The sequence below is a fragment of the Nematolebias whitei genome, chromosome 14 (genome assembly GCF_014905685.2).
Source record: "Nematolebias whitei isolate Nwh7 chromosome 14, NemWhi1, whole genome shotgun sequence".
Taxonomy (NCBI): Eukaryota; Metazoa; Chordata; class Actinopteri; order Cyprinodontiformes; family Rivulidae; genus Nematolebias; species Nematolebias whitei.
The window spans coordinates 27063995-27091453 of NC_056511.1; the positions used below are offsets into that span (position 1 = coordinate 27063995).

General features: G+C 42.9%; 1 protein-coding gene across 1 annotated transcript in view; it reads right to left on the bottom strand.

The window, feature by feature from the left end:
• The window catches only part of arhgap32b (Rho GTPase activating protein 32b), a 468773-nt gene that overhangs the window by 316987 nt on the left and 124327 nt on the right, over positions 1-27459 (bottom strand). Inside the window, exons 3-4 of the mRNA XM_037687644.1 lie at positions 20484-20578; positions 20187-20271 (exon numbers count right to left, since the gene is read on the bottom strand). Coding sequence (XP_037543572.1) covers positions 20187-20271; positions 20484-20578 — 180 coding nt within the window. The remainder of the gene's footprint in view (positions 1-20186; positions 20272-20483; positions 20579-27459) is intronic.

The following is a 27459-nucleotide window of genomic DNA, read 5'->3' on the forward strand; positions in this document are numbered from 1 at the left end:
CGACACGTGGAGACCGCACGCTGGACCGTGTTTACACGAACGTAAAAGATGCATACAAAGCCGAACCCCGCCCCCACCTAGGACTGTCAGACCACATCTCAATCTTCCTGGCTCCTGCTTACATGCCCCCGCTGAGACGCTCCAGACCGGTACAAAAGAAAGTTAAATGTTGGATCCAGGACAGTGGCCCCATACTGAGAGATTGTTTTGATCGAACAGACTGGCAGGTTTTCAGAGAAGCTGCTGAAAATGGAGGTTCGCTTGATCTTGACCAATACACATCCTCAGTTCTGGGTTACATTAGTACATGTACTGACACCGTCTCCACTATCAGAAATGTTAAAAGCTACCCAAACAGAAAACCTTGGCTGAATGCAGAGGTGCGTACCCTGCTGGAAGCCAGGAACACTGCCTTCAGGTCTGGAAACTCAGAGGAGCTGAGTAGGACAAGAAAAGAGCTGGTTGCTGGTATTAAGAGGGCCAAGGCCACATATGCAAAGAGGATCGAGGGTCAATTCATCTCACAAGACCCTCGGAGCATGTGGAGGGGCATTAAGTGCATAACAGATTATAAAGGAAGGAGTGAACAATGCCCCAAAGACCCATCTCTGCCTGATGCCCTCAACAAGTTCTATGCACGCTTTGAAGACCCGAACAGACCACCCAGCACCAGACTCACCTCACCACCGGATGAAGAGCATCTCAGCGTGACCTCAGCAGAAGTAAGGAGTACCTTCAGGAGGATTAATCCGCACAAAGCAACTGGCCCAGACAACATCCCCGGAAAAGTGTTGAAGGAATGTGCTGATCAGCTCTGTGAGGTGCTGGCAGACATCTTTAACACCTCACTTACCCTGGAGACAGTTCCCACCTGCCTGAAGACTGCCACCATCATCCCAGTCCCAAAAAGCTCTACAGTGACTGGTCTGAATGACTATCGGCCAGTGGCCCTCACCCCGATAGTCGCTAAATGCTTCGAAAAACTGGTCATGACTCACATCAAAACAACCATCAACATCAACGAGGACCCTCATCAGTACGCATACCGTGAGAACCGATCAACAGAGGATGCAATCTCCTCTGTGGTCCACACTGCACTCAACCACCTGGAGCAGAAAAACTCTTACGTCCGTATGCTCTTTGTGGACTTCACATCCGCCTTCAACACCATGATCCCCCAAACCCTGATGGACAAACTATCCACACTAGGACTAAGCCCCTCCATTTGCAACTGGGTACTAGACTTTTTAACAAACAGACCACAGTTAGTGAGGATCCACAACCTCTCCTCCTCCACCATAACCCTCAGCACTGGCTCTCCTCAGGGATGTGTGTTGAGCCCCCTCCTGTTTACTCTGCTCACGTATGATTGTGCAGCTACCCATCCAGGCTGTCACATTGTAAAGTTTGCAGATGATACAGCGGTGGTGGGATGCATCACAAACAATGATGAGTCCAGCTACAGGCAAGAGGTGGAACACCTGGAGAGCTGGTGCAGAGAGAATAACCTTCACATCAATGTGAAGAAGACAAAGGAGATGATTGTGGACTTCAGAAGGAACAAAAACATCTACACCCCCCTGAACATAAGAGGATCTGCGGTGGAAGTGGTCTCCAGCTACAAGTACTTGGGTGTACACATGAATGACAACCTCAGCTGGAGCAACAACACCACCAGCCTGATCAAGAAAGCTCATCAGAGACTCTACTTCCTCAGACGGCTGAGGCGAGCTGGTCTGGGAAGCTCAGTCCTCACCTCCTTCTACAGGTGTGCAGTGGAGAGCATCCTGTGCTCGAGCATCAATGTGTGGCATGGAGGCTGCACAGCTGCAGAAAGAAAAGCTTTGCAGAGAGTGGTGAAGGCTGCACAGAAATCTGTTGGAATCAGTCTCCCCACCATCACAGACATCTACACCTCCAGATGCAGGAAGAGGGCCACCTGCATCATGAAGGACCCCACCCACCCAGCACACACACTTTTTGCCCCACTCCCCTCAGGAAGGAGGTTAAGGAGCATTAAGTGTAGAACCACTAGACTGAGGAACAGCTTCTACCCTGAGGCTGTTAGACTCATGAATCTCTAACTAGAATAATCACTGTGAAAAACCATATCATGTTGCTGCTGATCTGTTTCATGTTGCTGCTGATCTGTTTCAATGTTGATGTGTTCATGCGTGCACATCTGCTCACAGACTCATGTTCATGTTTGTGCTGATGTTCAATGTTTTATGTTATGAGTGCTTAGTGTATATTTAGTTGATGTCTTTCTTAGTTCATATCTTAGATGTTATTACTGTTTTTCTTAGACATTTTTATTGTTGGATGTAACTGGGACCCCGTGTACATAATTTCGCTCCACCACATGTACCACATGAGGTGCGAATGACAATAAAGAAACTCTGACTCTGACTCTGACTCTGAGTGACAAGACGTTTTTGTGGGCAAGCTTCTGTCTCATACAGTGTTCGAATGGACCCAGTGAGGCGAGGACAACATCCGCTTCGCCCTTAACCCATCAGCGACAGCCTTAAAGGGCGAAGCCTATACGAAATAGAACATTGGTTATGTACTGTAACCCCAGATTCTATGAGTATAGGCGTAGCCCTTTAAACATCGGGCCTCACTGGCTCCTGAATGGCTGAAGAAAAAATAAAGCTATTTGGGAGCCGATTTCCCGCTCTTAACGTAACTTATACAGATCGGGTGTGTGGGATTCCTGGTTTCCCTCTGTCTGTTTGTGTCTGTTTGTCACTTTCCCTCCACAGCTAATCACCCAACTCGTCACACCTGCCACCAATTTGAGGAGTACTGCTACTCACCTACTTAAGCAGCTGCCAGCCTCCTCTCCAGTGCTGGGACATCTTCTGACAATCGGACCTTCCACGGCCTGGTTCATTCTGGTCCTCCCTAGGACTTCTCCCTCCACTGGAACTCCTTCCTGTGGACCTTTGATGTCTCGTCTCCAGCAACAACATCCACCACTCTGTCTGGGTCAACCTGCTACTCTCCTCTGGATTCCTCCTCACACCCAGGATCCCACTCTCTGCTCCTCCTCAACCATCTCCTGAAACAATAACAAGTAAGGATCAATTCTTGATTTATCAATCATCATCATCATCCACCAAGAGGATATATATTCACCATCTCTCCCCTTCCCTTACAGCTGTTCGAGTTTTTATCTTCACCTGTAAATAAATATCACTTACCTTTTTACCTGCCTCGTGTCCTTGCTTCCTTGGTCTGCTACTTTGGGGGTCGACGTTGTATAAACCTGATAGTATGTCCCAGCCAATGGACCCCCCAGGCAAGACTGAGGAAGTAAGGGCTCAGTTAGGGCCACAAGGAAACTTTGACAATCTTGCTCTAACATTACAGCAGATTATTACTCAACAGCAAACCACCCAAGACAACCTTCTGGAATTGGGGAGCATGGTGGCTTCACTACAGAAGGGGAGGACGTCGCAGCTTCACTCCCCCGAACCATTGGCTAAACCTGTTGGAGTTTCCCCTAGAGAACCAGACGTTCGACCTTCCGAGTTTTTTGAAGGTAATACACGAAAGTGTGGGGGCTTTATTCTTCAGTGCGAACTTGCATTTAAAAGAGCCCCAGTTACCTACGACTCAGATTTTTCACGCATTACTTACATTGTTAGCGCTCTGAAGAGCGAGGCACTACAATGGGCGCAAGCCTACCTCCGCCGACGCTCCGTCGAAAACTTGACATATTCCACTTTCTTAAAAGACTTTCTCCAGGTGTTCGATCACCCTCTCCAACAGGAGGAAGCTGCCCAGAAATTATTCTCCTTACGTCAAGGGAAAGAGACGGTGGCGAAATTCTCAATCCACTTCCGCATCCTCGCCGAAGAGTCCGGATGGGATGAAAGGGCGCTCTGCAGTGCGTTCATAAGGGCCCTTGACCGCCAGATTAAGGACAAAATGATTACTGGTGAGATCCCTTCCCTCTTAAACGACGTTATTTCTCTAGCTATTCGCATCGATAACCGTGTTCGGGAGAACTTGCTCGAAGCGGACTTCAACTCCCGTGAGCCTCTCGCTTCCAGAAGCCCCGCCTTCTCTACTCCCGAGCTGGTTTCCGAAGAGGAGCCGATGCAGGTCGGAAAGACCCGACTCTCTCAGGAAGAGCGACAGCGACGTCATGAGGCGAAGGCATGTATGTACTGTGGAGGACAAGGTCACACAATTAAGACATGCAGGTTACGGGTAAAAGCCAACGCCTGCCAGTAAGTAAGGAGATACTGGTGGGCAATACTTCTTTTTCTCCTAAGAACTTTACCCTACCTGTTATTCTCTGTCTAACCTCTGAAAATCACCCTGTGCAGGCACTAGTCGACTCGGGCGCTGAACAGAGCCTTATCAGCAGGGACCTCGTGGAGGAATTACAGATTCCCACAACAGGGTTGGATCCACCCATATCCGTCACCGCTATTACTGGACAAAACATCTCGTCTATTTCATCTAAGACAGTAAAAATAAATTTTGTGGTCTCAGGAAATCACAGAGAAATGGGTGAGTTCTTTGTGTTTGATTCTCCCACATCACAACTCATATTGGGATACCCTTGGTTAAGGATTCACAACCCCCACATTAACTGGGCTGAAAACAGGATTGAAAAATGGGGTGAGGAATGTTCATTAAAATGCCTCCGTTCCGCCATTTCTCCCAGTTCTCCTCTTCCAGTGAAGAAAGAGGAGATTGATTTATCCAAAATCCCTATCCTCTACCATTCTTTAGCACCGGTTTTCAGTAAACAACTAGCCTTATCTTTGCCACGTCACAGACACTATGATTGTGCGATCGATTTACTGGCTGGAGCTCCGCTACCCGCTAGTAGATTGTTTAACATATCTGGTCCTGAGAGAGCCTCCATGAAGGATTATATCGAAGACTCTCTTAAATCTGGCATTATTCGCCCATCCACGTCTCCACTTGGAGCTGGGTTCTTTTTTGTCACAAAGAAGGACAAAACCCTTCGTCCATGTATAGACTATCGGGGCCTGAATCAAATCACTATCAAGAATAAATATCCTCTACCTCTCATCGACTCCGTTTACGAACAATTACAAGGTGCTACAATATTCACAAAACTAGACCTCCGTAATGCCTATCACCTAGTCCGTATTCGTAAGGGGGACGAGTGGAAAACTGCTTTCAAGACACCCCTTGGACATTTTGAATATCTGGTCATGCCTTTTGGCTTGACCAACGCTCCAGCAGTTTTTCAGGCCCTTGTCAACGACGTCCTACGTGATTTTCTCCAAGTCTTCGTGTTCGTCTACCTAGATGATATATTAATCTATTCTAAAGACGAGGCACAACACAACCAACACGTTAAAGCAGTTCTTCAAAGATTACTGGAAAATCAACTGTTTGTGAAAGCTGAGAAATGTGAGTTCCACCAGACTTCAGTCACTTTTTTGGGATTTATTTTTGAGAGGGGACAAGTGAGGTCTGACCCAGATAAGACACAAGCGGTGGTGGATTGGCCGACACCTACTAATCGGAAACAGTTACAGAGATTCTTGGGGTTTGCCAACTTTTACAGACGCTTCATAAAGAACTACAGCAAAATTGCCATTCCCCTCACACAACTAACCTCAACCCGCTTAAAATTTTCATGGACCGATAAGGCTGAACTTGCTTTTTCCACGCTTAAACATCTCTTCTCCACTGCTCCTATCTTATCCCATCCAGATACCTCAAAACAATTCATCGTAGAGGTCGACGCATCTGACACTGGGGTTGGGGCAGTCCTCTCGCAGAGATCGTCCGACGATGGGAAACTTCACCCGTGTGCCTTCTTCTCCCGTCGCCTCTCGTCCGCCGAAGCCAACTACGACGTGGGTGATCGTGAGTTGTTGGCCATCAAGTTAGCCTTAGAGGAATGGAGGCACTGGTTGGAGGGATCAGAACTCCCCTTCATTATTTGGACGGATCACAAAAACCTGGCCTACCTTCAAGGGGCGAAGAGGCTCAATGCCCGACAGGCCAGGTGGTCCTTGTTCTTTTCCCGTTTTCAGTTCTCCATAACCTATATCCCAGGATCTCGGAACGTCAAGCCGGACGCCCTCTCTCGACAATTCTCGTCAGCCGAGGATTCCGGAACTCCCGAAGACATCCTCCCGTCCTATTGCAAGGTGGGAGCTGTAACTTGGCCCATCGAGAAGGACATCCTGGAGGCCCAAACTACCGAACCTGATCCTGGTTCGGGTCCCCCTGGACGGCTGTTCGTTCCCTCCTCCATGGTGGGCAAGGTTCTGGAGTGGCTCCACACTGCTCGTTTCTCTTGTCACCCCGGTATACGACGCATGCTCCACCTGACAAAAGCTTCCTTCTGGTGGCCAAACATGCAGAAGGACGTTAAGGAGTTCGTCTCTTCCTGCCCTACCTGCGCCCAAAACAAGAACAACAATCAACCCCCTGCTGGCCTTCTTCTTCCTCTCTCCATTCCCACTCGTCCTTGGTCCCACGTCGCCTTGGATTTCGTCACTGGCCTCCCCGTCTCCAATGGTAACACTGTCGTCTGCACCATAGTTGATCGTTTTTCCAAATCTGCTCATTTCATTCCTCTCCCCAAACTCCCCTCTGCTCTCGAGACCTCACAGATTGTCACGGAGCATGTCTTCCGCCTCCATGGCATTCCATTGGACATTGTGTCTGATCGGGGCCCTCAGTTCATCTCCCAAGTCTGGAAGGGGTTCTGTGAAGCTTTGGGGGCTACGGTCAGTCTCACCTCGGGATACCACCCCCAATCCAATGGCCAGACGGAGAGATGTAACCAGGATCTGGAGGCTGTCTTGAGGTGTGTGATCGGTTCCAACCCATCATCCTGGAGCCAGCATCTCCCGTGGATCGAATACGCCCACAACTCGCAGACCTCGGCGGCCACTGGACGATCTCCATTTGAGGTGGCTTTGGGATTTTCCCCTCCTCTCTTCCCTTCTCAGGAGGCCGACGTGGGCGTTCCCTCGATACACCTTCACCTCAAGCGCTGTCGTCGGGTCTGGCGACAGACTAGGGCGGCTCTGGCCAGGTCCTCTGAGCAGAACAAACGTTTCGCGGACAGACACCGCTCCGAGGCCCCCAGATATGAGGTCGGTCAGAAGGTTTGGCTTTCGACTCGGGACATCTCATTGAAGGACTTCCCCAAGAAACTCTCTCCCAGGTTTATAGGTCCTTTCCCTGTTGTGAGAGTGCTGAACAGGTCGGCGGTGCGGCTTCAACTCCCTCCATCCATGAGGATACACCCGACCTTCCACGTGTCCCAAGTCAAACCCATTGTTTCCAGTCCTCTTCAGCCTCCCTCTAGAGCCCCTCCTCCCCCCCGGATGATTGATAACGCGCCTGCGTTCACCGTCAGACGTCTCCTGGACGTGAGACGCAGGGGTCGGGGCGTCCAATATCTGGTAGATTGGGAGGGGTATGGTCCTGAAGATCGCTCCTGGGTCCCTAGGTCTCGCATCCTGGACGCAGGCCTTATCACCTCCTTTTTCAAGGCTCACCCTGAAAAGCGGCTTAGATCGCCGAGAGGCGATCCTTGAGGGGGGGGCACTGTGGGATTCCTGGTTTCCCTCTGTCTGTTTGTGTCTGTTTGTCACTTTCCCTCCACAGCTAATCACCCAACTCGTCACACCTGCCACCAATCTGAGGAGTACTGCTACTCACCTACTTAAGCAGCTGCCAGCCTCCTCTCCAGTGCTGGGACATCTTCTGACAATCGGACCTTCCACGGCCTGGTTCATTCTGGTCCTCCCTAGGACTTCTCCCTCCACTGGAACTCCTTCCTGTGGACCTTTGATGTCTCGTCTCCAGCAACAACATCCACCACTCTGTCTGGGTCAACCTGCTACTCTCCTCTGGATTCCTCCTCACACCCAGGATCCCACTCTCTGCTCCTCCTCAACCATCTCCTGAAACAATAACAAGTAAGGATCAATTCTTGATTTATCAATCATCATCATCATCCACCAAGAGGATATATATTCACCATCTCTCCCCTTCCCTTACAGCTGTTCGAGTTTTTATCTTCACCTGTAAATAAATATCACTTACCTTTTTACCTGCCTCGTGTCCTTGCTTCCTTGGTCTGCTACTTTGGGGGTCGACGTTGTATAAACCTGATAGGGTGGGGCCCACACAGCAGGTGGGTGTGGACTTATTTTTTTCAGCGTGATGCTTTGCATAACGGGATAAACCCATCAGCGACAGCCTTAAAGGGCTACGCCTATACTCATAGAATCTGGGGTTACAGTACGTAACCAACGTTTCTTTATCTTGATTTTTAGTTGCTTCTGTGTACCCCTCAATAATTCCCTGTCTCCCTCCCTGAAGGTTCTTTTTTTCTGGTTTAGCTGTTCCTTCAGGTCAGTGGTGATCCAGGGTTTGTTATTGGGGAAGCATCTCACTGTTCTGGTGGGGATGATGTTGTTTGACACAGAAGTTTATATAGTCAGTTACACACTCAGTCATGGCATTGATCTCCTCTCTATGTGGCTGATACAGTGCATCCCAGTCTGTAGCCTCAAAACAACCCCGCAGGGCTTCTTCAGCTTCCGTGAGCATTTTTTCACCGTTCTCTTTATTACAGGTTGTCTCTGAACAAGGGGTTTATATTTTTAGCAGAGAAACACAAGATTGTGATCTGATTTGCCAAGAGGGGGTCTTGCTTTAGAGATGTATGAATCCTTGACATTTGCATAAAACAAGTCCAGCGTTTTGTTTTCTTTGGTAGAGCATCTGACAAACTGTTGGATTGTCGTAAGTGTAGCAGAGTGAGACATGATTAAAATCGCCAGACATTGCAACAAACGCACTAGGGTGTTGTGTCTGTAGCTTAGCAACCTCGAAGCTGATGACATTACACACAGTCTTGGCAACATCATTGGGTGGAATGTAAACAGTTGCCAAAATAACACTGCTGAACTCTCTTGGCAAATAATATGGATGACAACTTACTGCTAACAGTTCAATATCTGGACTGCAGAGACAACACTTCACAGTAACGTGTCCAGGATTACACCATCTATTGTTCACAAGCACTGCCAACCCACCTCCTTTGCTTTTGCCACTCCTCTTTAAATCTCTATCTGCTCGTATGGTCAGAAAGCCTGGCAGAGAAACGTTGGAGTCGGGGATATGATCCTGCAGCCATGTCTCAGTGACACATAACACTGCATTCCCGATGCTCTGGATGGGTCCTTGTTAGGGCTTGAAGTTCATCCAACTTGTTTCCCAGCGATCTCACATTGCTCATCATGATCGATGGAAGAGACTGTTTGAACTTTATTCTCCTCTTCTGCTTCTTTGTCCTGCTCTGCATCTATGACGCCTCCTTTTCAACTCATTTCAACATAGTGAAGGCGGTGCAGCTGGGTAGGATTATTATTTAATATATGTTAAAAAAAAGGTCTAAAAACAAACTTTAATATATGTAAATAGTTTATTTTTTAGACATTTATTTTGTACACTTAGCTGTTAATAAATGTGCCTGTGTGACAACTGGGACAAAGCTTTAACTCAGAAACAATATTTTTGTTATTACTTTATGGAAAGAAAAAAAAATAATAATAATAATAATAATATATATATATATATATATATATATATATATATATATATATATATATATCATATATCAACATTTTTCTTAAAATATCGAGATATTAATTTTGGTTCATATCGCCCAGCCATGTAATCAATGCTTTAGATCACATTCATACACCCATAAACCGATGGGACACACATCGGAGGCAATGAGGGGTTCAGCGTCTTGCCCAGGGACACTTCAGCATGTGACTGCTGGTGGAATTTAACCCCTAACTCTTGCATTAGAGGGCGACTGCTCTAAACACTCAACCGCAGCAGTACAAAAGGGGTCTCAGTAAGCAGCTTTGAAGAACAAATCTTTGGAAAACCGAAGCCAAACTCCTTCTGTCAAAATAATTTAGAGGCCAAAACTATGAATTGCCAGTTGATTAAAGTAAAAACAACATTTGATATGGTCAACCACAGGATGCTTTTGTCCAAACGGACTTCTTTTGGTTCATCTTATGAGCTGCAACATGTCAACTCTACGCAGACGATGCAGTCATGTACACAGCAGCTGAAACACCAAAAAAGGCTGTTCTGTCTACATGTAATACTCATGTCCAACAGTGACTCCTTCAAAATCATCTATTCATGAACCTTAAAAACAGTATATTTAAAAATACATGAATAAATAAAAACCTAACCAATTATTTAAGTAGCATGCATAATATTTTTCACCCTATAAGTCACAGTTTTTTGCATAATTTGCATGCCATGTGACTTCTATGCCAAAGAGACTTGTTTTTTTTCTCCATATTTACAAACCAATTTTTGGCTGAGATATGACTGTTTTCATTCATTCCGACTGAAAATATTGAACACTACCATTTTCGGCCTCTAGATGGGACTTGAGTAGTATGGCATGCTGTTGTATCATGTAATAGGTAAAAGTGGCTATTAATGACACACTCGGCTTGCCATAGCCTGCCACCTTCGTCCAGCTTGCTTGGAGCAACTGTTAAATCAGCTTCATTTCGTTGTGCCGTCCCATTCCTGATTTTCTCCCTCAGATTGCGCTCCTGGAGCACTTGAGGCAGTGAATATTTTTGAAATGAAGCTGATTGTACCGACAAAGTGCATGTATTAAGTAAAAGTTCAACTGATCCAAACCTTTGCTATAAAGTCGAGGAAAAAATAATTGTTTTTAGGTGGTTATCGTAAAATTTTGAAGAAATGCACAGCGAGTTGCCCTTTGCGCATTCCTGTTTCTGCGTATCGGCTTTTGAAAATGCAGCTGATTTGACAGTCAAAGTGAATTTATTAAGGAAAGTTAAACTGAGACACACCTTTGCTATAATTTCAAGCAAACAAATAAATTTTTTAAGTGTTAATCTTGTTAAATTCTTGTTAAAGTTCTCCCGTGCATGCTCCCGTGGCCGCCATCTGGCAGCCAATCGATTTTTGGCACAACGCTGGCCCACATTTACGGGTTCGGCCCACATTTCCGGGTTGTCAGCAGTGACGCGTAACAAAAGTGATGCATTAGCAGTGACGCATAATAGATGTGACGTATACGGCGAAGCAACGTATTTATGGATTTTTCCACTTTATTAGACATATTTGGACTGATGCGACTTATACGGCGGTGCGACATGTACGGCTTAAAATACGGTAGTACAGCGACAGAATACAAACACCTGGGAGTGTCACTAGATCAGCAACCTAAATTGAATCATTACATAAAGGGATCAAAAACAACACTTTCTGCGAACTGCTTCAAACCTCCCACACCAAGCATCTCCACCACACGCAGACTATGATCTTTCTACAGTTCATGCTGTCTCACAGTTCTGCCTCAAGCTGCACCTACCGTAACTAAACATATGGCCCTTTATATGGACTCTACTCGGCCGTCTACTCAGCCGTTCTCGGGTTGGCCCGGCAGGGGTTTAGTCTTTTCACTGGGTGGTCCCACTCACTTTCAGCTCTGTTCTTAGGATCTCCTCAGTTGAGGTTCCAAGCGAGCCAGATCGTGCTGAAGGTTTGAATCCGAAGGATGGATAGTGAGGGAGCGAGCAGCGCATCCCTTTAAGAAAATGGGAGGGAGGCCCCTTGACTTGACATGGGCTGTCTCTCCTTCCATTTTCTGGTTCTCAAAATGGCGGACGCTCGGTGTGGTTTGAGCTCTTTAGCATAGCATTTGTCACACAAAGCTTTTAATTTAATAAAAATCTGTAAACAAGTCCTCAGCTTCTTTTTGCAGAGAAAAACAACATTTTAGACGAAGGCACAGATTTCAACCATGAACTTTAGAGCTTCGACAGGTCCTGAGGTCGGCCTGTTAGCTTAGCTTCTCAGCTTAGCTGCTTTTAACGAGCCAAAAACATGATTTTGGATGGTTAAAACGGATCTTAAAGAGAAAAAAGAAAGGGAGGGGTCAGTGAAGAGCACCGGAGTTGAGCCTTTGTCATCCAGAGTTTTCAGTAGAAAGAGAGACACGATGAAACGATAAAGCCGATAAATGAAAATGAGGTTGATAATTTTCATTTATCATGCGATTAATTGATTTATAGTTGATTGCAACAGGCCTAGGTACCATACTCAACCATAGCAGTTTTGGAACCTGTGGCAGAGAACAGTGACTGTTTTGAAACTTTATTTCTCCTTTACTGACGCACGGATTTCAGGCAGCTCTATTTTGATGACCCGCTTGCATTGAGGCAACATTTAGTGATACGGAAAAACTACTGAGACCATGTAGAACTGAGTCAGGTGGAATTAGAGTGTAACAAGTCAGGTGAGACTAGACAACTTAAAAAGGTCAACATAGGTTTGTTTTATAACTGAGCTCTTAAAACTTGGGGGGGGGGGGGGGGGCGCTTTTGTTGGAATTATTGTCAGCTATTTTTAAAATATAATTTATTAAGTTTAATTTTTTTATTGATCTTTGTTTTTTAAAATAAATCTTAATTGATCCATAAATCAGCAGCAGAGTCACTGGTCGACATCAATAACCATCAACCATTTCACTGCAGAACCACAGTCAGCATTTTTTAACAAGAGAAAGTCTTTTCAGGAACAATGTTCCAAATGAAATAAACTTTATAGCGGATGGCCGCTTGTCCTGAGCCTGGTTCTGCTGGCGGTTTCTTCTTCTTAAAAGGGAGTTTTTTTCTTTCCACTGTCTCCTTTGTGCTTGCTCAGGATGGGAGACTGTGATGAAGTGAAGATTCAACACAATCTGCTGCTTCCTCAGAGAGAACTTTTACTGATTGTATTTTATGATGTATGTGAATGTTTCTGTTCAGTGCCCTGAGATGACTTCTGTTGTGACTTGGAGCTACAGAAATAAACTGAATTGAATTTTACAATTTCTTTCTCTTAAGTTAATAACTGGGTACAAACTAAATGCCCACTTTTAATATTTCAGCTTTTATTTAAGTAGGATTTTCTGGATTGTGTGATAGTATTGTGTTTTTCTGTTCTTTAGGATTTTAATATAGGTTTTATACATCAGAGTTTTATGTTGTTTAATTTGTTTTAGTTGAGGACGCATATGTTTTAAGGGCTGCAGCAGCTCGGTGGTCAGTGTAATGGACGTTAATCCTGAGGTTGTGGGTTCGAGCCCAGGTTGCGTCAGGAAGGGCATCCAGCATACAATAAATGCCAGATCTTTCATGTGAGTTTGCTCGCTGTGGCAACCCCTGAAGAAGGGAGCAGCTGAAAGAAACTTACTTTTTTAGGATGAATATGTTTTATTTTTTTTATTTTTTTTATCTGTCAAATTGTTTTTTAATCTTTGTGCAGAACATTAGCTGTACTACCCAGTATATGCCTATGTTTCACTGCATTATCCTTGGTAAACCAACTATAACAGAAAATGTTCTTGCTAATAATATGTGTGCCTTTAGACAGAGGAACACAGAAATCAAATGGCTGAAAATCTTCTGATAAAGCAAAGAAGAACCCATCTTCAGAATACACACTACTCAGATGTGCCGAGCTGTTCATGTGCAGTCAGAGCACAAACTGATTAAGCAGGATACCTTGAGTGAGATTATCATAATCATCAACAACAACAACAACAACAACAACAACAACAACAACAACAACAACAACAATAACAAAACAGTATGGAAGTTGTAGCATCATCTTTACAACAGCAGCAAATCCAAGTGAATGCTGTCCCCTGCTGGTGTTTTTACAGGCTGACACCTTGGAACAGGGAACAGATCTGATCCTTTCATTTATTGGGAAAAAAAATAATAATAATCAAAAAACACTTTCACTCTGAGACAACAGAGTTGTGCCCAAAGAGAGGAAAAGTACTGGATAATTGTATTAGCATTATTTCTGTTTTCATGTCAATGTCAGGATTACAACTAATCTCAGCAAAACGTTTTTGAAAGCTGAAGAGTTCATTTTTAAAGATTCTCCTGAAGGCAAAAAGGGGAGGTTCAAGACTACTTCTGTGTGTAGATGTTCAATTTATTATTCAAGCAAGAAGCCCTTTGAGACACCTTCAAGCTCAGAGACAAGGACATCCAGCATCTGTTCCCTTTCATCCACAGCTTCCCAACAACATGGAGGTCAAACAAACCAGACAAAACGTAAGTTCACTGGTTCCTAATTTATTCAACCTTTATTTCTACAGGTTAGTCTCACTGAGTCACGATGACTCATTTACAAGAGAAACCTGATTTTAACAAAGAACACAGATGAGATACAGACAACAATAGACAATCATGTAAAACACATAAAAATGAAAAGTAAATAAAAGAAATAACATAAAACATAAATAAACAAAAACAGCTAGATTATAAGGCGGTGTAGAAAACTAAAAACATGTCTGCATTTTTTTTCCCCACGAACTTAACAGATGTTTGAAGCCACTTAGAGAGGTCAAGGCCGAGAGTTTCAGATCTTTTTGCAAGATATTCCAGGAAACAGGAGCAGAGTAGGAGAAGGCCTTTTTGCCTAGTTGAGTCCTCACTGAGGGAACTCTGCAGTAGGGCTGCAACTAACAATTATTAAAAAAATCAATTAATCGGCTGATTATTTTTCGATTAATCGATGAATGGGGGGGGGGGGGGACCCTAATGTTTTAATTTCCATAAAGGAATAAAGGATTCCAACATTGAACATTTGACTGACACAGCAATTCGCACAAAAAACAGATTGCTACTTGACTATTCTGTCAGTAAAATATTGAATGATAAAAAATGTTTGTCAAATAGCTTCAATAAAAAAAATAAATGTACACAAAAATATATACAAATGTATGCTTTATACCTGCACAATATGAAGCTACTTTGTAAAATGTGACCTTCAGGGAAGAGTGTAACCTGGATTAAAAGTGTGGATCATTGTAGTGAAGCCTTCATCTTCAACCATCGACAGAGGCCTCATGTCAGTGATGATCATGTTAAAGATGCTTTCAGTCAAGACAGCTACTTGCTGTGGTGTGCATGATGTCTGTCCCATCATGAAGGCTGTCACTGTTTGTTGTTCTATTTCGTATAAGCTTCATCCTTTAAGGCTATCGCTAGTGGGTTTATCCCCTTTGCGCACTAGTGATAGCCTTAAAGGGCTGCGCCTATACTCATAGAATCTGGAGTTACAGTACGTAACCAACGTTTTCTGGAATGAGAGAGTTTATATGTATTATAGCATAATTTACAGCAACTCAATAAATGCCTTGTTTCACTTACAGTGCTGGGTTAAGGCAAAAGTAGCTCAAAGAGCAATTAAACATACACAAACACACACGTGTGTGCGCGCACACGCACGCACACAAACATATAAAATACTTAATTACACACATTTGAGTAGATGCAATAAATTATTTTAATTCCTGTTTAAATGCAATTCATCCTGCCATACAGGCAGTGTCTTCAGACTTGGCCAGAAAATTAAAAGTTGAAGCTTAATCATTAAATTATTATCTTTATGTTAAATGTATTTATAAAACATATTTAAATACTGCTTGTGCCAATTAAATTAAATAAAAAGTAACACACGATCTCTATCACTGTCATTAATCAGCTAACAAATAAGAAGCAGCTTCAGCTACCAGAGAGATTGAGATTACATTTTCTCACTCGAAAACAGAACAAATGTCAGATATTGTAGAAACTCACCTGCCAACACATGACGAGTTGGGAGTGAGACATGTATCTGCTGTTCAGCTCCTTCATCCTCCTCGTGACTCCGACATGTTTAAGTTCATCAGCGTGGTTCTCCCGTGTCATGTCATCACTTTTTCAAAGCTGCATGTTATGCAGTTTTTATCTTTGTGAAGCTTCAAGTGCTCCCACACCTTGCAGGACTTGGGTCGAACCGTTTTCGCTGTGTCTGTCATTTGTAAAATTTACCTAATTTTGTTTGAAAACACCACCTCTTGTCTGCTTCCGCCTCTCCCTCGCTCTATTCAACTCGCGCTGCAGAGTTAGTATTTTTTTCAAACTTTATTCAGTCAGTCAACATTGCCAATGAACTGCAGGTGAACGAAACGGCTCCGCAGCGCAGTGAAAGACGCTTAATCACGCGACACAACAAATCGATTATGAAATTCTTTGCCAACACTCTAAATAATCGATTTTTATCGATTCGTTGTTGCAGCCCTAAACTGCAGGTAATAATGTCCTGAGAGTGCATGCTGTAGCTGCACTCATGCAGTGACATGTTGGAGGAGATGTATGAAGGCAGCAGACCAAGAAGTGATTTAGAGATGAAAATGTACCAGTGAGAGAGTCTGTGCCAAGTTAATGATGACAAGTGAATACAGGGTAAAATGGTGGGTATGATAATTACAGCCACTTATGAATCTTAGTGCACTGTGATAAACAGCATTCAGCATCTGCAGAGTGCTTGTAGGAGCATTCGTATAAATAAAGTCACCATAGTCAATGGAGGGAAGGAAAGTCGCAGTTACAAGGTGTTTCCTAGTGTTCAGCGTTAGACAGGATTTATTTCTGAAAAAGAAACCCAATTTAACTTTCAGTTACTTTACAAAGTTTTCAACATGAGGCTTAAAAGAGAGGTGAATTAACCAAGATACCCAGGTATTTATAAGAATCAACAAACTCAATACGGACACCATTTTAAGATAAAATAGAAGGAAGGACTGCTGGTACCGACTTCCTGTTTGAAAGCAACATCCCTTTGGCTTTATCAGCATTTAGAACAAGTTTGAGACAGAACAAATCTGACTGGACGATGTCGAATGCAGACTGTAAAAACTGGAAAACCTTAGTAACTGTTCTAACTCAACAATGAACAACTGTGTCATCAGCATAGAAATGTAAAAATGTATCAGGGATGAAATGACCAACATAACTTATGTAGATTGTAAAGAGGGTGGGTCCTAAGACTGAGCCTTGTGGTACACCATTGTTAACTGTTAAATAACTGGAGGAAGTACCATTATGATGAACACATTGCCTCTGACCTGAGAGATAGTTAGTGAACTAACCAATGGTGTGAGCTGAGAAACCAATTTCTTAGAGCTTATGACACAAGATGTTATGATTCAGTGTCAAAAGCTTTAGACAGGTCTAAGAAAAGTGCAGCACAAAAATCCTTAGCATCCAGTGCTTCAACAATGTCATTAAAAACCTTCAACGAAGCAGTCATTGTGCTGTGTCATTTCCTGAAACCAGATTGATGGAGAGGTAAGTTGTTAAAAGAATCCAAATACAGTACTTCTTGACTTTAGAATTTATCAGTTATTCTTAAACCTTAGCAATAATTATTAGGTATTAGTGTTCAGCATATATCTTAGATATTTTAAGAGTACCATGTAGCGTTCATTTAGCGTATATCTTAGATCCTTGTATACAGTTTCTTTTTACACTTTATATTTTTGTTATTTTTGGGTGTAACTGGGACGTTGAGTACACAATTTTGTTCCACATCATGTACTACACTTGATGCAAATGACAATAAAGAACCTTGAACCTTGAATACAGAGTTGAGATTGGTTGATAGTTGTTCAGTATAGTGGGGTCTCATTCCTTCAGTAAAGGTAGAACAAAAGCTGTTTTCCAAGAGTTTGGAATGGTGTTTTGGCTTATGGACAGATTAAAGATGTAAGACACAAGTTCTGTGATGATGTGTGTGGGGCCAGCCTTAGGAAATAACAAGGAAGGTCATCAGGCCCTGTAGATTTTCTAGGGTCCAGACCTTTTAACAATTTGTTAACCTCACTAAAAAAAAACGGTGAAAATGAAAAAGTGTGGTTTACTGAAGATTGACTTGTAGGAGGGATTTATTTGTAGATGATTAGCTTAAAGGAGAAGTAACTGGTTTTCCATTAGTAACTGTGGCAAATAAAGAACTAGAATCAACAAAATGTTTGTTGAAAAAGTTCAGGATCTTGTGTTTATTAGACACAGGAACAGAGTTAACAAGAAGTTGTGATGGGAGGTCAGATGTATGAGAGCTGCCAAAGAGAGATTTCATGATTTTCCAGAATCTTTTAGGGTCATTTAGATATTTGGAGGTCTGAGATAGGAAATATTTGCATTTTGTGGCTTTTATGGAAGTTGTACATTCATTCCGCAGCTGTCTAAAACGCAACCAGTCAGTTTCTGAGCCAGAATAACTTGCTGGTGCCCAAGACTGATCTCCCCTGTGTGTAGAAGGTCAGCTAGCTCAGGAGTAAACCAGGGGCTGTCTCGTCCTTTTATTCTGAACTGGTGAAAAGGTAGGGCTGAGTACCGAACCGAGGTTCTTAAATGGCACCTACCGAACTGCACCGGTCGGTGCATGGATTGAAATGTCACTCTTTTTTCGGTGTCAAGTTTCGGTATTGGCTGTAACGTGTCACGTGGTTTCAGCACGCAGGCAGGTAAAACACCAGACGTATGACAAACAGACTACGTGTTTACACCCAGAGCTGTATAGAGCTGCTGTACCTAATCTATGTATAATGTATGTCTATGGTGCTGGTGACGCCCACAGACGGGGTTCACGTGTGCAACAGCTTCGACAACACACGAGCAGAAAGTTGCTCCATGTTTTTATGCAAGAAGACAGACGGACAGCAGCCTCCCCCCTCCTCTCAGCGTTAGTCAGTCTGTGTGTGTTAAACGGACTCAATCAACATCTCCACGGCCAGACTCATCTTCATCAAAGAACTCCCGAGGAGGGAGCTGTGTCTCTGTTTCAGCTGGTGAGTTTACGTTTTGTATTGAATGTTTTTTTAATACGTTTGTTAACGTTACTGCAGCTTAACACGTACATTGCTGTGAATTAAACTAGAATCCATGTAACGCTAACTTTAAGATATTAGTGTGTAAATCTATTTTATCTACATAGCTAGTTAAACTCAGAAGCTAACTAAAGATTGACAGTAACAAATGAAGCTTAGCTTGTAAAAATGTGCTCATCCATCCAGTCAGCTGCTTAAACAGTTCAACTAATGCTCACTGTTTATGTTAATGTTCGAATCACAGGAGCCTCTGACCCAGATGTGAGGACAGAGACAGACAAAAGAAAAGCAAGGTGGGGGCCACTGGACAATCACAAACTTTGTTGTTAAAAGTTTGCTGCTTTTAAATAGAGTGGAGGCACAATGATGGAGGTAAGTTAAGCTATAAAGGATGTTGTTGATAGTTAAACTTTTATCTCTCAGTCTAGATAATGTTTTTTGAGCAATAATAATACAACCATGTTATTGTTGATGTTTTATGTTCTAATGCCAATTAGGCAGATGATAAGAGCCCTAAACCCCAGAGAACCACAGAGAAGATTCAGGAAGAGACACAGAGGTGCAGATGTCTGCCATCAACCTTAACCTCAGTGAATCCAGTGACCTGCTGGTGGAATGTGAGGGACAATATGTCAGTGCTATCAAACTTGACAACCAGGTATCTGTGTTTGCAACAATCATCATCTACAGCCTCAGAGTGAACACTTCCTACTGCTGGAGACACCATCAGCCAGGAGTGGGCTTGTTTGTGTCCAGAGAAAGCAGACATGTTGATGTTTCTGAAGAAAAACTGTTAAGTGAAAATGTCCTCAGTGTGTAGCAGTGAGCATTAGACACTGACGTGTCACTTATTTTCAACTGTTCTTTTGAACTGGAAATTATTTGTTTATTTTTAATGTAAGACAACTGCTTGGAATTAAAAAAAACAAAGTTAAAAAATAAAACTCACAATTTGTACTGTAATGTGTAACATAATTTTATTCTTGTTAGAATTAATAGTAATTACAAAACTGGTACAGAAAAAAACCCGTGCAGGAACCGACACCGAAGTGAAGGTACCGACACCGGTACCAATACCGATTTTTTTAGAAAGGTACCCAGCCCTACGAAAAGGGGCATGTTTATTTACAAAGTGGATAAAACTGTTCTGAACATATTCAAAAAGCGTTCAATACAAAAACAAGTTCTTGTTTTTGTTTTGAAAGTAGTTCCAAGCGGTGTTCACATCATCAGTTAGGAGAATATGTTGCCAGTCAAAATGAAACAGGTCCCCAAGAAAGGCCTGTTCACTGAAATGCTTCAAGTCCCTAAAGACCATGACTGACATCCATTAGAATCATTTAAATTGGCCACCTACTAAAAGTTTTCTTCTCTCTGGGTACATGTCATTAAACACAACGTTACTGTAAAGGGTTCAGGACCGTACCTGAACTGTACCAAAATCCACGTTCTCATAGTGGAAGTGGGCGCACTCAGCCAGTTTTGGGAAGTGACCCTTCGTGAAGGAAAGTCTGCAACACAAAAACACAATTTGTTTAGCACTCTGTCTGCCCATGCTAACACATCGTTATGTTTAGGAGTACAGGAAACAAGGGACAGAAAGGTAGAGGAGAGCACAGCAGGAGACTCAGTGAACAAAATACATCTGGACAGGAAACAGAGGCCAGAATGTGATGGTTAACAAGATGCTAACACAATCAGAGATATGTGTGTGTATATTTACTTCTTGACATTCTTGACCTTCATACTGGCTGTACTGCTGCTGCTCAAGCGCATGAGGGTTTCCGTCCTCAGCTCAGGGATTTCTGCACTTCTTGCCTTTAAAAAACAAAAACACAAACATTCCTGACGAACAGCTTGACCTTCTTTATTAAACGAGGAAGAAAGTCAACAGCATTAAAAATGTATTTTTCAACAGCATTAAAAATCTCTTTTTCAACAGTAAACCAATCTCTGGCACAAGTCTGAAATGTTTCCAAGTGCCGTTAAATACATTATTTATGACAACTGTAACACGTGTGAATCACACACGATCTCAGTTAGTGAGAGTGAGGAGCACCGGGAGGCTCTGGTCAGCTGCAGGAGCAACGTTCAGACATAAATAAACTAGGAATGCAATATATTATCGGCATAGTATCATATTGGCCAATATTGGCGATAAAGTTAAGTATCGGACTTTGGCCATTCCATCAAAAATAACTCAGCGATATAAAAGGCGCTGTTTATGTATAAACAGCGCCTTTTATAATGGCTGATGTCCAATTCCATCACCAGCTGAATATATATACTATATAAGGCACTGTTTTTGTATGACAACCCAGTGACAAGGATGCCTGCAGAGCCAGTACAATGTTATGATGTCATGCACGCCTACCTGATCTGATCTCCCTGGCGGGAGAGGAAAAAGTGAAAATGTCGGCAGTGTGGAACTTTTTAAAGTGTCGGAAACTGATATCAGAACTGTTATTTGCAATGACTGCTCAGCGTCAGTGACGCGAGGAATGAAAACAAAATCCTAAAACATTTCAAACCTAAAGAATCATCTCAAGAACCACCATTCCTGTCAAGTATAGCTATTAAAGCACTATTACTTATACACTTTTCACTTGTTACTTGTGAACAGCTTGAGTTTAGATTTATGAAAATGTACAAATTTGCACTGTTCCGAGTGTTGTCATTGTGTTAGAGAAAATGTCATGAATAAATTTGACATTAAATATAATCCAAGTTGAAGTGTTACATCATTTTCAGACCCCTTTTTGGCATCTGCATTTGGTAGCAGGCCAAATTGACAAAGACCATACAGAATAATGTAGTATTTTAATTCCACAGCAGAGAAGCCTATGGAGAAAGTAAGTAGGTCTAGGGGGGGGAAAATATCTATATTGGTATCGGACAAATAAGTTTTAACATATCAGCATATTGGATATTGGGCAAAAATCCAATATCCTGTATCCCTAAAATAAACATTCATCTAATGCCCCTTTTGCACTGCCCCTAATCAGCCCCAACTCTGCTCAGCCTGGCTCAGCTCAGCCTGGATTTGCACCTGCACTTTAGGACCGATTCTGGAGGCGTGTCCAGAATCCAAGTCCTACTAATGAGAGTTCTGCGATGAGTTACTCAAAACAGTCTGCTCCTCAGATAAGTAATATTAAATTATTATTTTTATATATGAATATTTCTGTTCAGTGCCATGAGACGACTTCAGTTGTGACTTGTCGCTGTATAAATAAACTGAACTGAATTAAATCTTATGAACCACATTCTACAAAAACATTTATATTTAAATCTAAAAAAGTTAAGTCTGGTCCTCTGGACGTAAAAAAAAAAAAAAAAAATATGTAGAAACATTTCTCCTGATGCATGCTCAATAATCCAGGTAGAAAAATCTAAAAAAGTTAAATCTGGTCCTCTGGACATTCAAAAAAACAAACAAAAACAAAGCAAATCAACAAAAAAATGTAGAAACGTTTCGTCTCTCATGCGAGAGACTTCCTCAGTCAGAGGAGCTGTATTCAGCTCAGTCTCTTAAATAGCTCCGTCTCAGAGTGGATCAACCAGTTTTGCTGCTGACAACCAAAACCAGCTGATCACATGCTCAAGAAGGACCATCAGCCTAACAATGGATCATTGGCACACTGATGGCTGTTTACTATTCACAGAGGGCTGAGTGATACTAGCAATCACAGCATTGTAAGAGGGGGACAGTTGAACCCGGAGGCCTCCACCCCTGTTTAACGATGGGCGATTTCTTTTCACAATGATGGCCTCCTTTACTCCTCTCTCAAACCATCGTTCCTCTCTGTCCAGGATGTGAAAATCTTCATCCCTGAAAGAGTGACCGCTGGCCTGGAGATGAGTGTAGACCGCAGATTCCTGGCCTCATGATGTTGATCTTCTGTGCTGGGCCATCCTTTTGGCCAGTGGCTGTTTTGTTTCCCCGATGTAAGACTGATCACAGCCCTCCTGACACTGAACAGCATACACAACATTGCTCTGTTTGTGCCAGGGGACTGGATGTTTGGGATGAACCAGTCTTTGCCGTAATGTATTTTGGGGTTTAAAAGCCACTGGGATGTTATGTTTAGAAAATAAACGTCTCAGTTTCTCTGATACTCCCTCAACATATGGAATGACCACTGGTCTGGGTCTGGGTTCCTCCTTTTCACCTGAAGGCTGACTGGAGTCCTGTTTGGGTTTCTTCTCTGCTTTCAGGAAGGCCCAGTTAGGATATCCACATTGCTCTAGAGCCTGTCTTGTGTAGGATTTCTCCTTCTGCCTGGCTCCTGAGCGAGTGGGGACGCTGTCTGCTCTGTGATACAGAGTCCTGATGACTCCTAACTTGTGCTCCAAAGGGTGATGGGAGTCAAACTGCAAATACTGGTCTGTGTGGGTGGATTTGCGGTACACCTCAGTTTGCAAATGTCCTCTATCAGAGACTGAGACCTCACAGTCCAAGAAAGCCAACCTGCCATTTTTTACATCTTCTCGTGTGAACTTGATGTATTTATCCACAGAGTTGATGTGGTCAGTAAAATGTTGGACTTCCTGAGATTTAATTTTAACCCAGGTGTCGTCAACATACCTGAACCAATGACTTGGTGGTGTCCCTGAAAAGGACGTCAACGCTCTCTTTTCTACCTCCTCCATGTACAGGTTGGCAACAATAGGAGAAACTGGAGACCCCATAGCACATCCATGTTTCTGCCTATAATATTGCTCCCCATATGTGAAGTAGGTTGACTGCAGGCAAAGTTTCAAGAGTTGACACAGTTGTTCTGTGGAAAGTGTGGTCCTGCTGCTCAGAGTAGTGTCTGATTTTAATTTTAAACTGACCACCTCTACTGCATCATCAACAGGAATGCATGTAAAGAGTGATGTGACATCAAAAGAGACCATTGTTTCATCAGTCTCCATGATGACATCCCTCACCTTGTCCACAAAGTCCATGGTGTTCTGTATGTGATGTTCTGAGCTGCCAACTTAAGGGATGAGTACAGACGCCAGATATTTTCCAAATATCTGGCGTCCCTTTAGTTGGCAGCTCAGAACACTACATAACACTTCATGTTGGCACATGAAAGTCCGAGTTTTGACCTTAGACAGACATATTTTCATGCTTTTGGTGTTCAGAAAGCGGCACGTGACCCCGGAAATGAAGCTCGTTTTAACAGAGTCCTCCTTTGTGTTTAAAAAAGCTGAATAAAGCCCTGACACTTGGTCCTAAACTCATGAGTACATGCAGAAAAGGAGTGCTTGTTAAGCGACGCAACGTTTAAGCTTTAAATCCATCCATAAATGCTGATTTGAACCACGTTCGACCGTTTGCTACATGTACCTAACGGCTAACAACCGGATGTCAACAGGACGGTTCACAGGAAGTCGTTAGCGACTCCTACCGGTAAAAGTAAGCTTACACCGCCACCTGCTGTTAAAAAGGAGTATAACAGTTTTCCAGAAAGAAAGCTGTGCACTCGCCTTTCATTTATTTATTTTTTTCTTCTGTTAATCAGAGCCTGGTTTATGGGTACTGTTAAATAGCAAATTCTGGTAAATTAAACTGCTTGAGAGCGTTTAAAACTACAAGTTGCTGTCAGACTTTTTAGAAAAATTGCAGGTTTATTAATTTTAAGTGCATTGGAGTACACTGAAATAGCCTGGTTCTTGTACCTGTTAAAAATAAGCATATTAAGTAACTGCCAGCAGGAGGCATTTACTTACAATATTTATGGGGTAAGGTCTGAACAGGGGCCCATTTATTGAAAAGTTGGCTTATAACAGTACTGTTGATGGAACCACAGAGCTAAACAGTGTGTGAATCTCGCTACTCACTTAAATAGAATAGTTTACCTGTTAAAAGCTCTAAGATTGCAACTGTTTAACCAGATAGGTTGCTGAACAGTGGATAACCATGGCAGATTTAACAGAAGCTGATGTTGATCCATGTGATAAAAAGGACTGGTTAGAGAGAGCGTTAACACTGCTAACAGAATCCTTACATCCATATGGTGAACAGGTGGACAGCATGAACTCAACAGTTATTGGACAAGCTGAAGGAAGTTGCAGAAAGTGTGACTTCCACAGCCATAAAAAAGTCAAGCTATGAACAAATAGCTAAAATAGCACTCTTGCTGAAGGCTAAATTTTATATTGAGGCCAACAGGGCAGAAAACCTTGGAATAAGGTTGAACAGCGAGACAGAGGAGTATCTAAAACTCATGACACAGTTTCAATTTAATAAAGAGACCTGGGAGGAGAAATTGAAACGTGAAGAAGAGCTCTCACAAGCTCAGCTGTTATCACAAGCAGACTCATATTAGGAGAAGCTACATGAAGGAGGGATTATGTACGAAGCACTGTGTTCAGACAATGATGCTCTGCAACAACGGTTGCAGCTCACATCAAAATCTCTGGACGAGTGCAAATTGGAAAAAGCGGCGTTAGTCCAACAAGGCATGCGTTTACAAAGTGAGTGTTATACATCACGTGAACGCTTAAAAGCCTGTGAGGCAAAACTTGCCACAACAACAAATAAATCTTCTGACAAGGGGCAAGGGTGTCTGGAACTCAAAGACGAACTGGGTCAGAGTCCAGGTCACCCACCACCACCTCAGAAGGATTTTGCTGTACCTCCTACACATAATCCCCTTCTGCCACCTCCACGTGAGTCTGGTGAATCACTTCCATGTGATTATTTTGTTCCAACAACACCAATCACTCAGCCTCCGCTCTCGATAGCGGATTTGCATAAAATCGCGAAGTATGTCCAACGCTTTGAGGGGCCGTTGGTTTCAACCGAAACTAAGGCCTATCTGAACGACCTTGACTTCCAATTAAGAAGCTATCCCAACACTACAGTTGAGGATAAAGTAGGTTTGATCAGGCTCACTTCAGCCAGGACGGTGTTTTCCTTCATAGAGCTTCAACCTGATGCCACACGAAAAGATTACTGCCTGTTATGTGCTGCTCTTATGAAAGAGTATATCACTTGCGCGGGACCTGGCGGATATCCAGCTGCCGACAAGGTCATGCAAGGTAAGAATGAGCACCCAAGGGCATATTATTCCAGAATTTTGCAGGCTTATTTTGGTTACAGGAACGAAACCGGCATGGAGGAGGAGGAAGCGTTAAAGTTCGTTTTCAGCAAAAATCTCCACCCTGACATAAGAATGTCAGTGCAGATGATGGCTAATTTCAAAGAGAAATCCATCAGTGAGATAAAAAAATTGTGCTGTGAATGTCTTTGAAGCCCGTTCACAGGCCAAAACACCAATTGAGGTGTTCCCAGGTGAGAGGATTCCTGCCCAGTCATTAGAATTGGAAGGGATGGGAGCTTCAGCTCCCCCTTGTAGATGAACAGATGCTCAGATATATTCATCAATTAACACGGATTCTTCATTTTTCTGAACTGAATAAAACGTGCATTGAATTTAATGAAATGCAAACGTGAGACGTCATTTATATTTGACCCATCAAAATGAATGTGGTCATTTATTTACAGAATCAAAGTTTAACATCAAACATTTACATTAATTTGGCAAATTATGAAAATAACAACATAAGCAATCAATCAGGAAAATCATACGGCCATGATTTTTCCGTTGCGTCACCACAGACATTTATGAAAACTGTACAATTATGATCTTTTACCCACACGGATGTGGATGAGCACTTTACACAGACATTTCTAAAATATCTGGAAGAATATCTACTTGATAGAAGAGTTTAAAGATGGGAAAGAAGTTTAGAGGGAGTAAGATGGTGTTTGAGGGAGTGTTGACAGAACGGCACTCTCCGGGCTTTCTTCAGCTTTTCCTTACAGTACACTTAGGTGGTGAAATCGACTCTTTTACCTGGAGATGTCTCAGGTGAGATTCCGTTTAACGCACCCATTCAGCGTCTCCGTAGGATGCTGTTACTCGTCCGGAGTAGCGGCGAGATTCTGTCCATCACAGCTCACCTCAGTGGAAAATGTTATAATCCCATGAAACTCGGAAGAGCTCTGTTGTCATGTCAGGATCTTCCCGGCTCCCAGAACTGGGCTTCTCCGCACAGAACTGAACAGAACTGAACTCAACCGAACCGAGTAGAACCCTCACAGAACTGGTTAGACCAGGAAGTACCGACATTTTAAAGAGCTCTTTTCCCAGTTCATCTGGGAGTATTCCCATTGGCCAGAACCGACCAGACGGGGTGTGTTTTGTGACGTAAAAGGTTAGAATGCAGCAAGAATTGTTATGGAACAGATCAGAAATGTTCTCACAGACAGAGAGAGTTTTGTTTTGGCGAGTTTCAGAAACAGGTGCCAAAACCCCCCTGTTGACGTCTGAGAGGATATAAACAAGACAGTTGTTCCAACGCATGTCTGCTTCGACTCCTGACCCTGGAACGCACACTTGCATGAGAATTAAAAATCATTACACAGTTAATAAAATTGATTAGTTCACTGCAACATCTAAAATGGTTTGAACTAAGACACTTTGATTATCAACATCTGTAAAATAGTAATGATAATATAAAAGTGAGTGTTCTTTCACTTGATTATCAAGAAAGAGAGTCTCAGGATGGGTGAACCTGTATCTCTGGATTCAAATCAATGAAATGACAGTTTCTGTCCCACAAGGTTCTTAAGGTCAAGGGTTTTGACCTTAGGCTTAGTCTTGACCCCAGATTAAGTTCACTACAGTCCCCCCTTT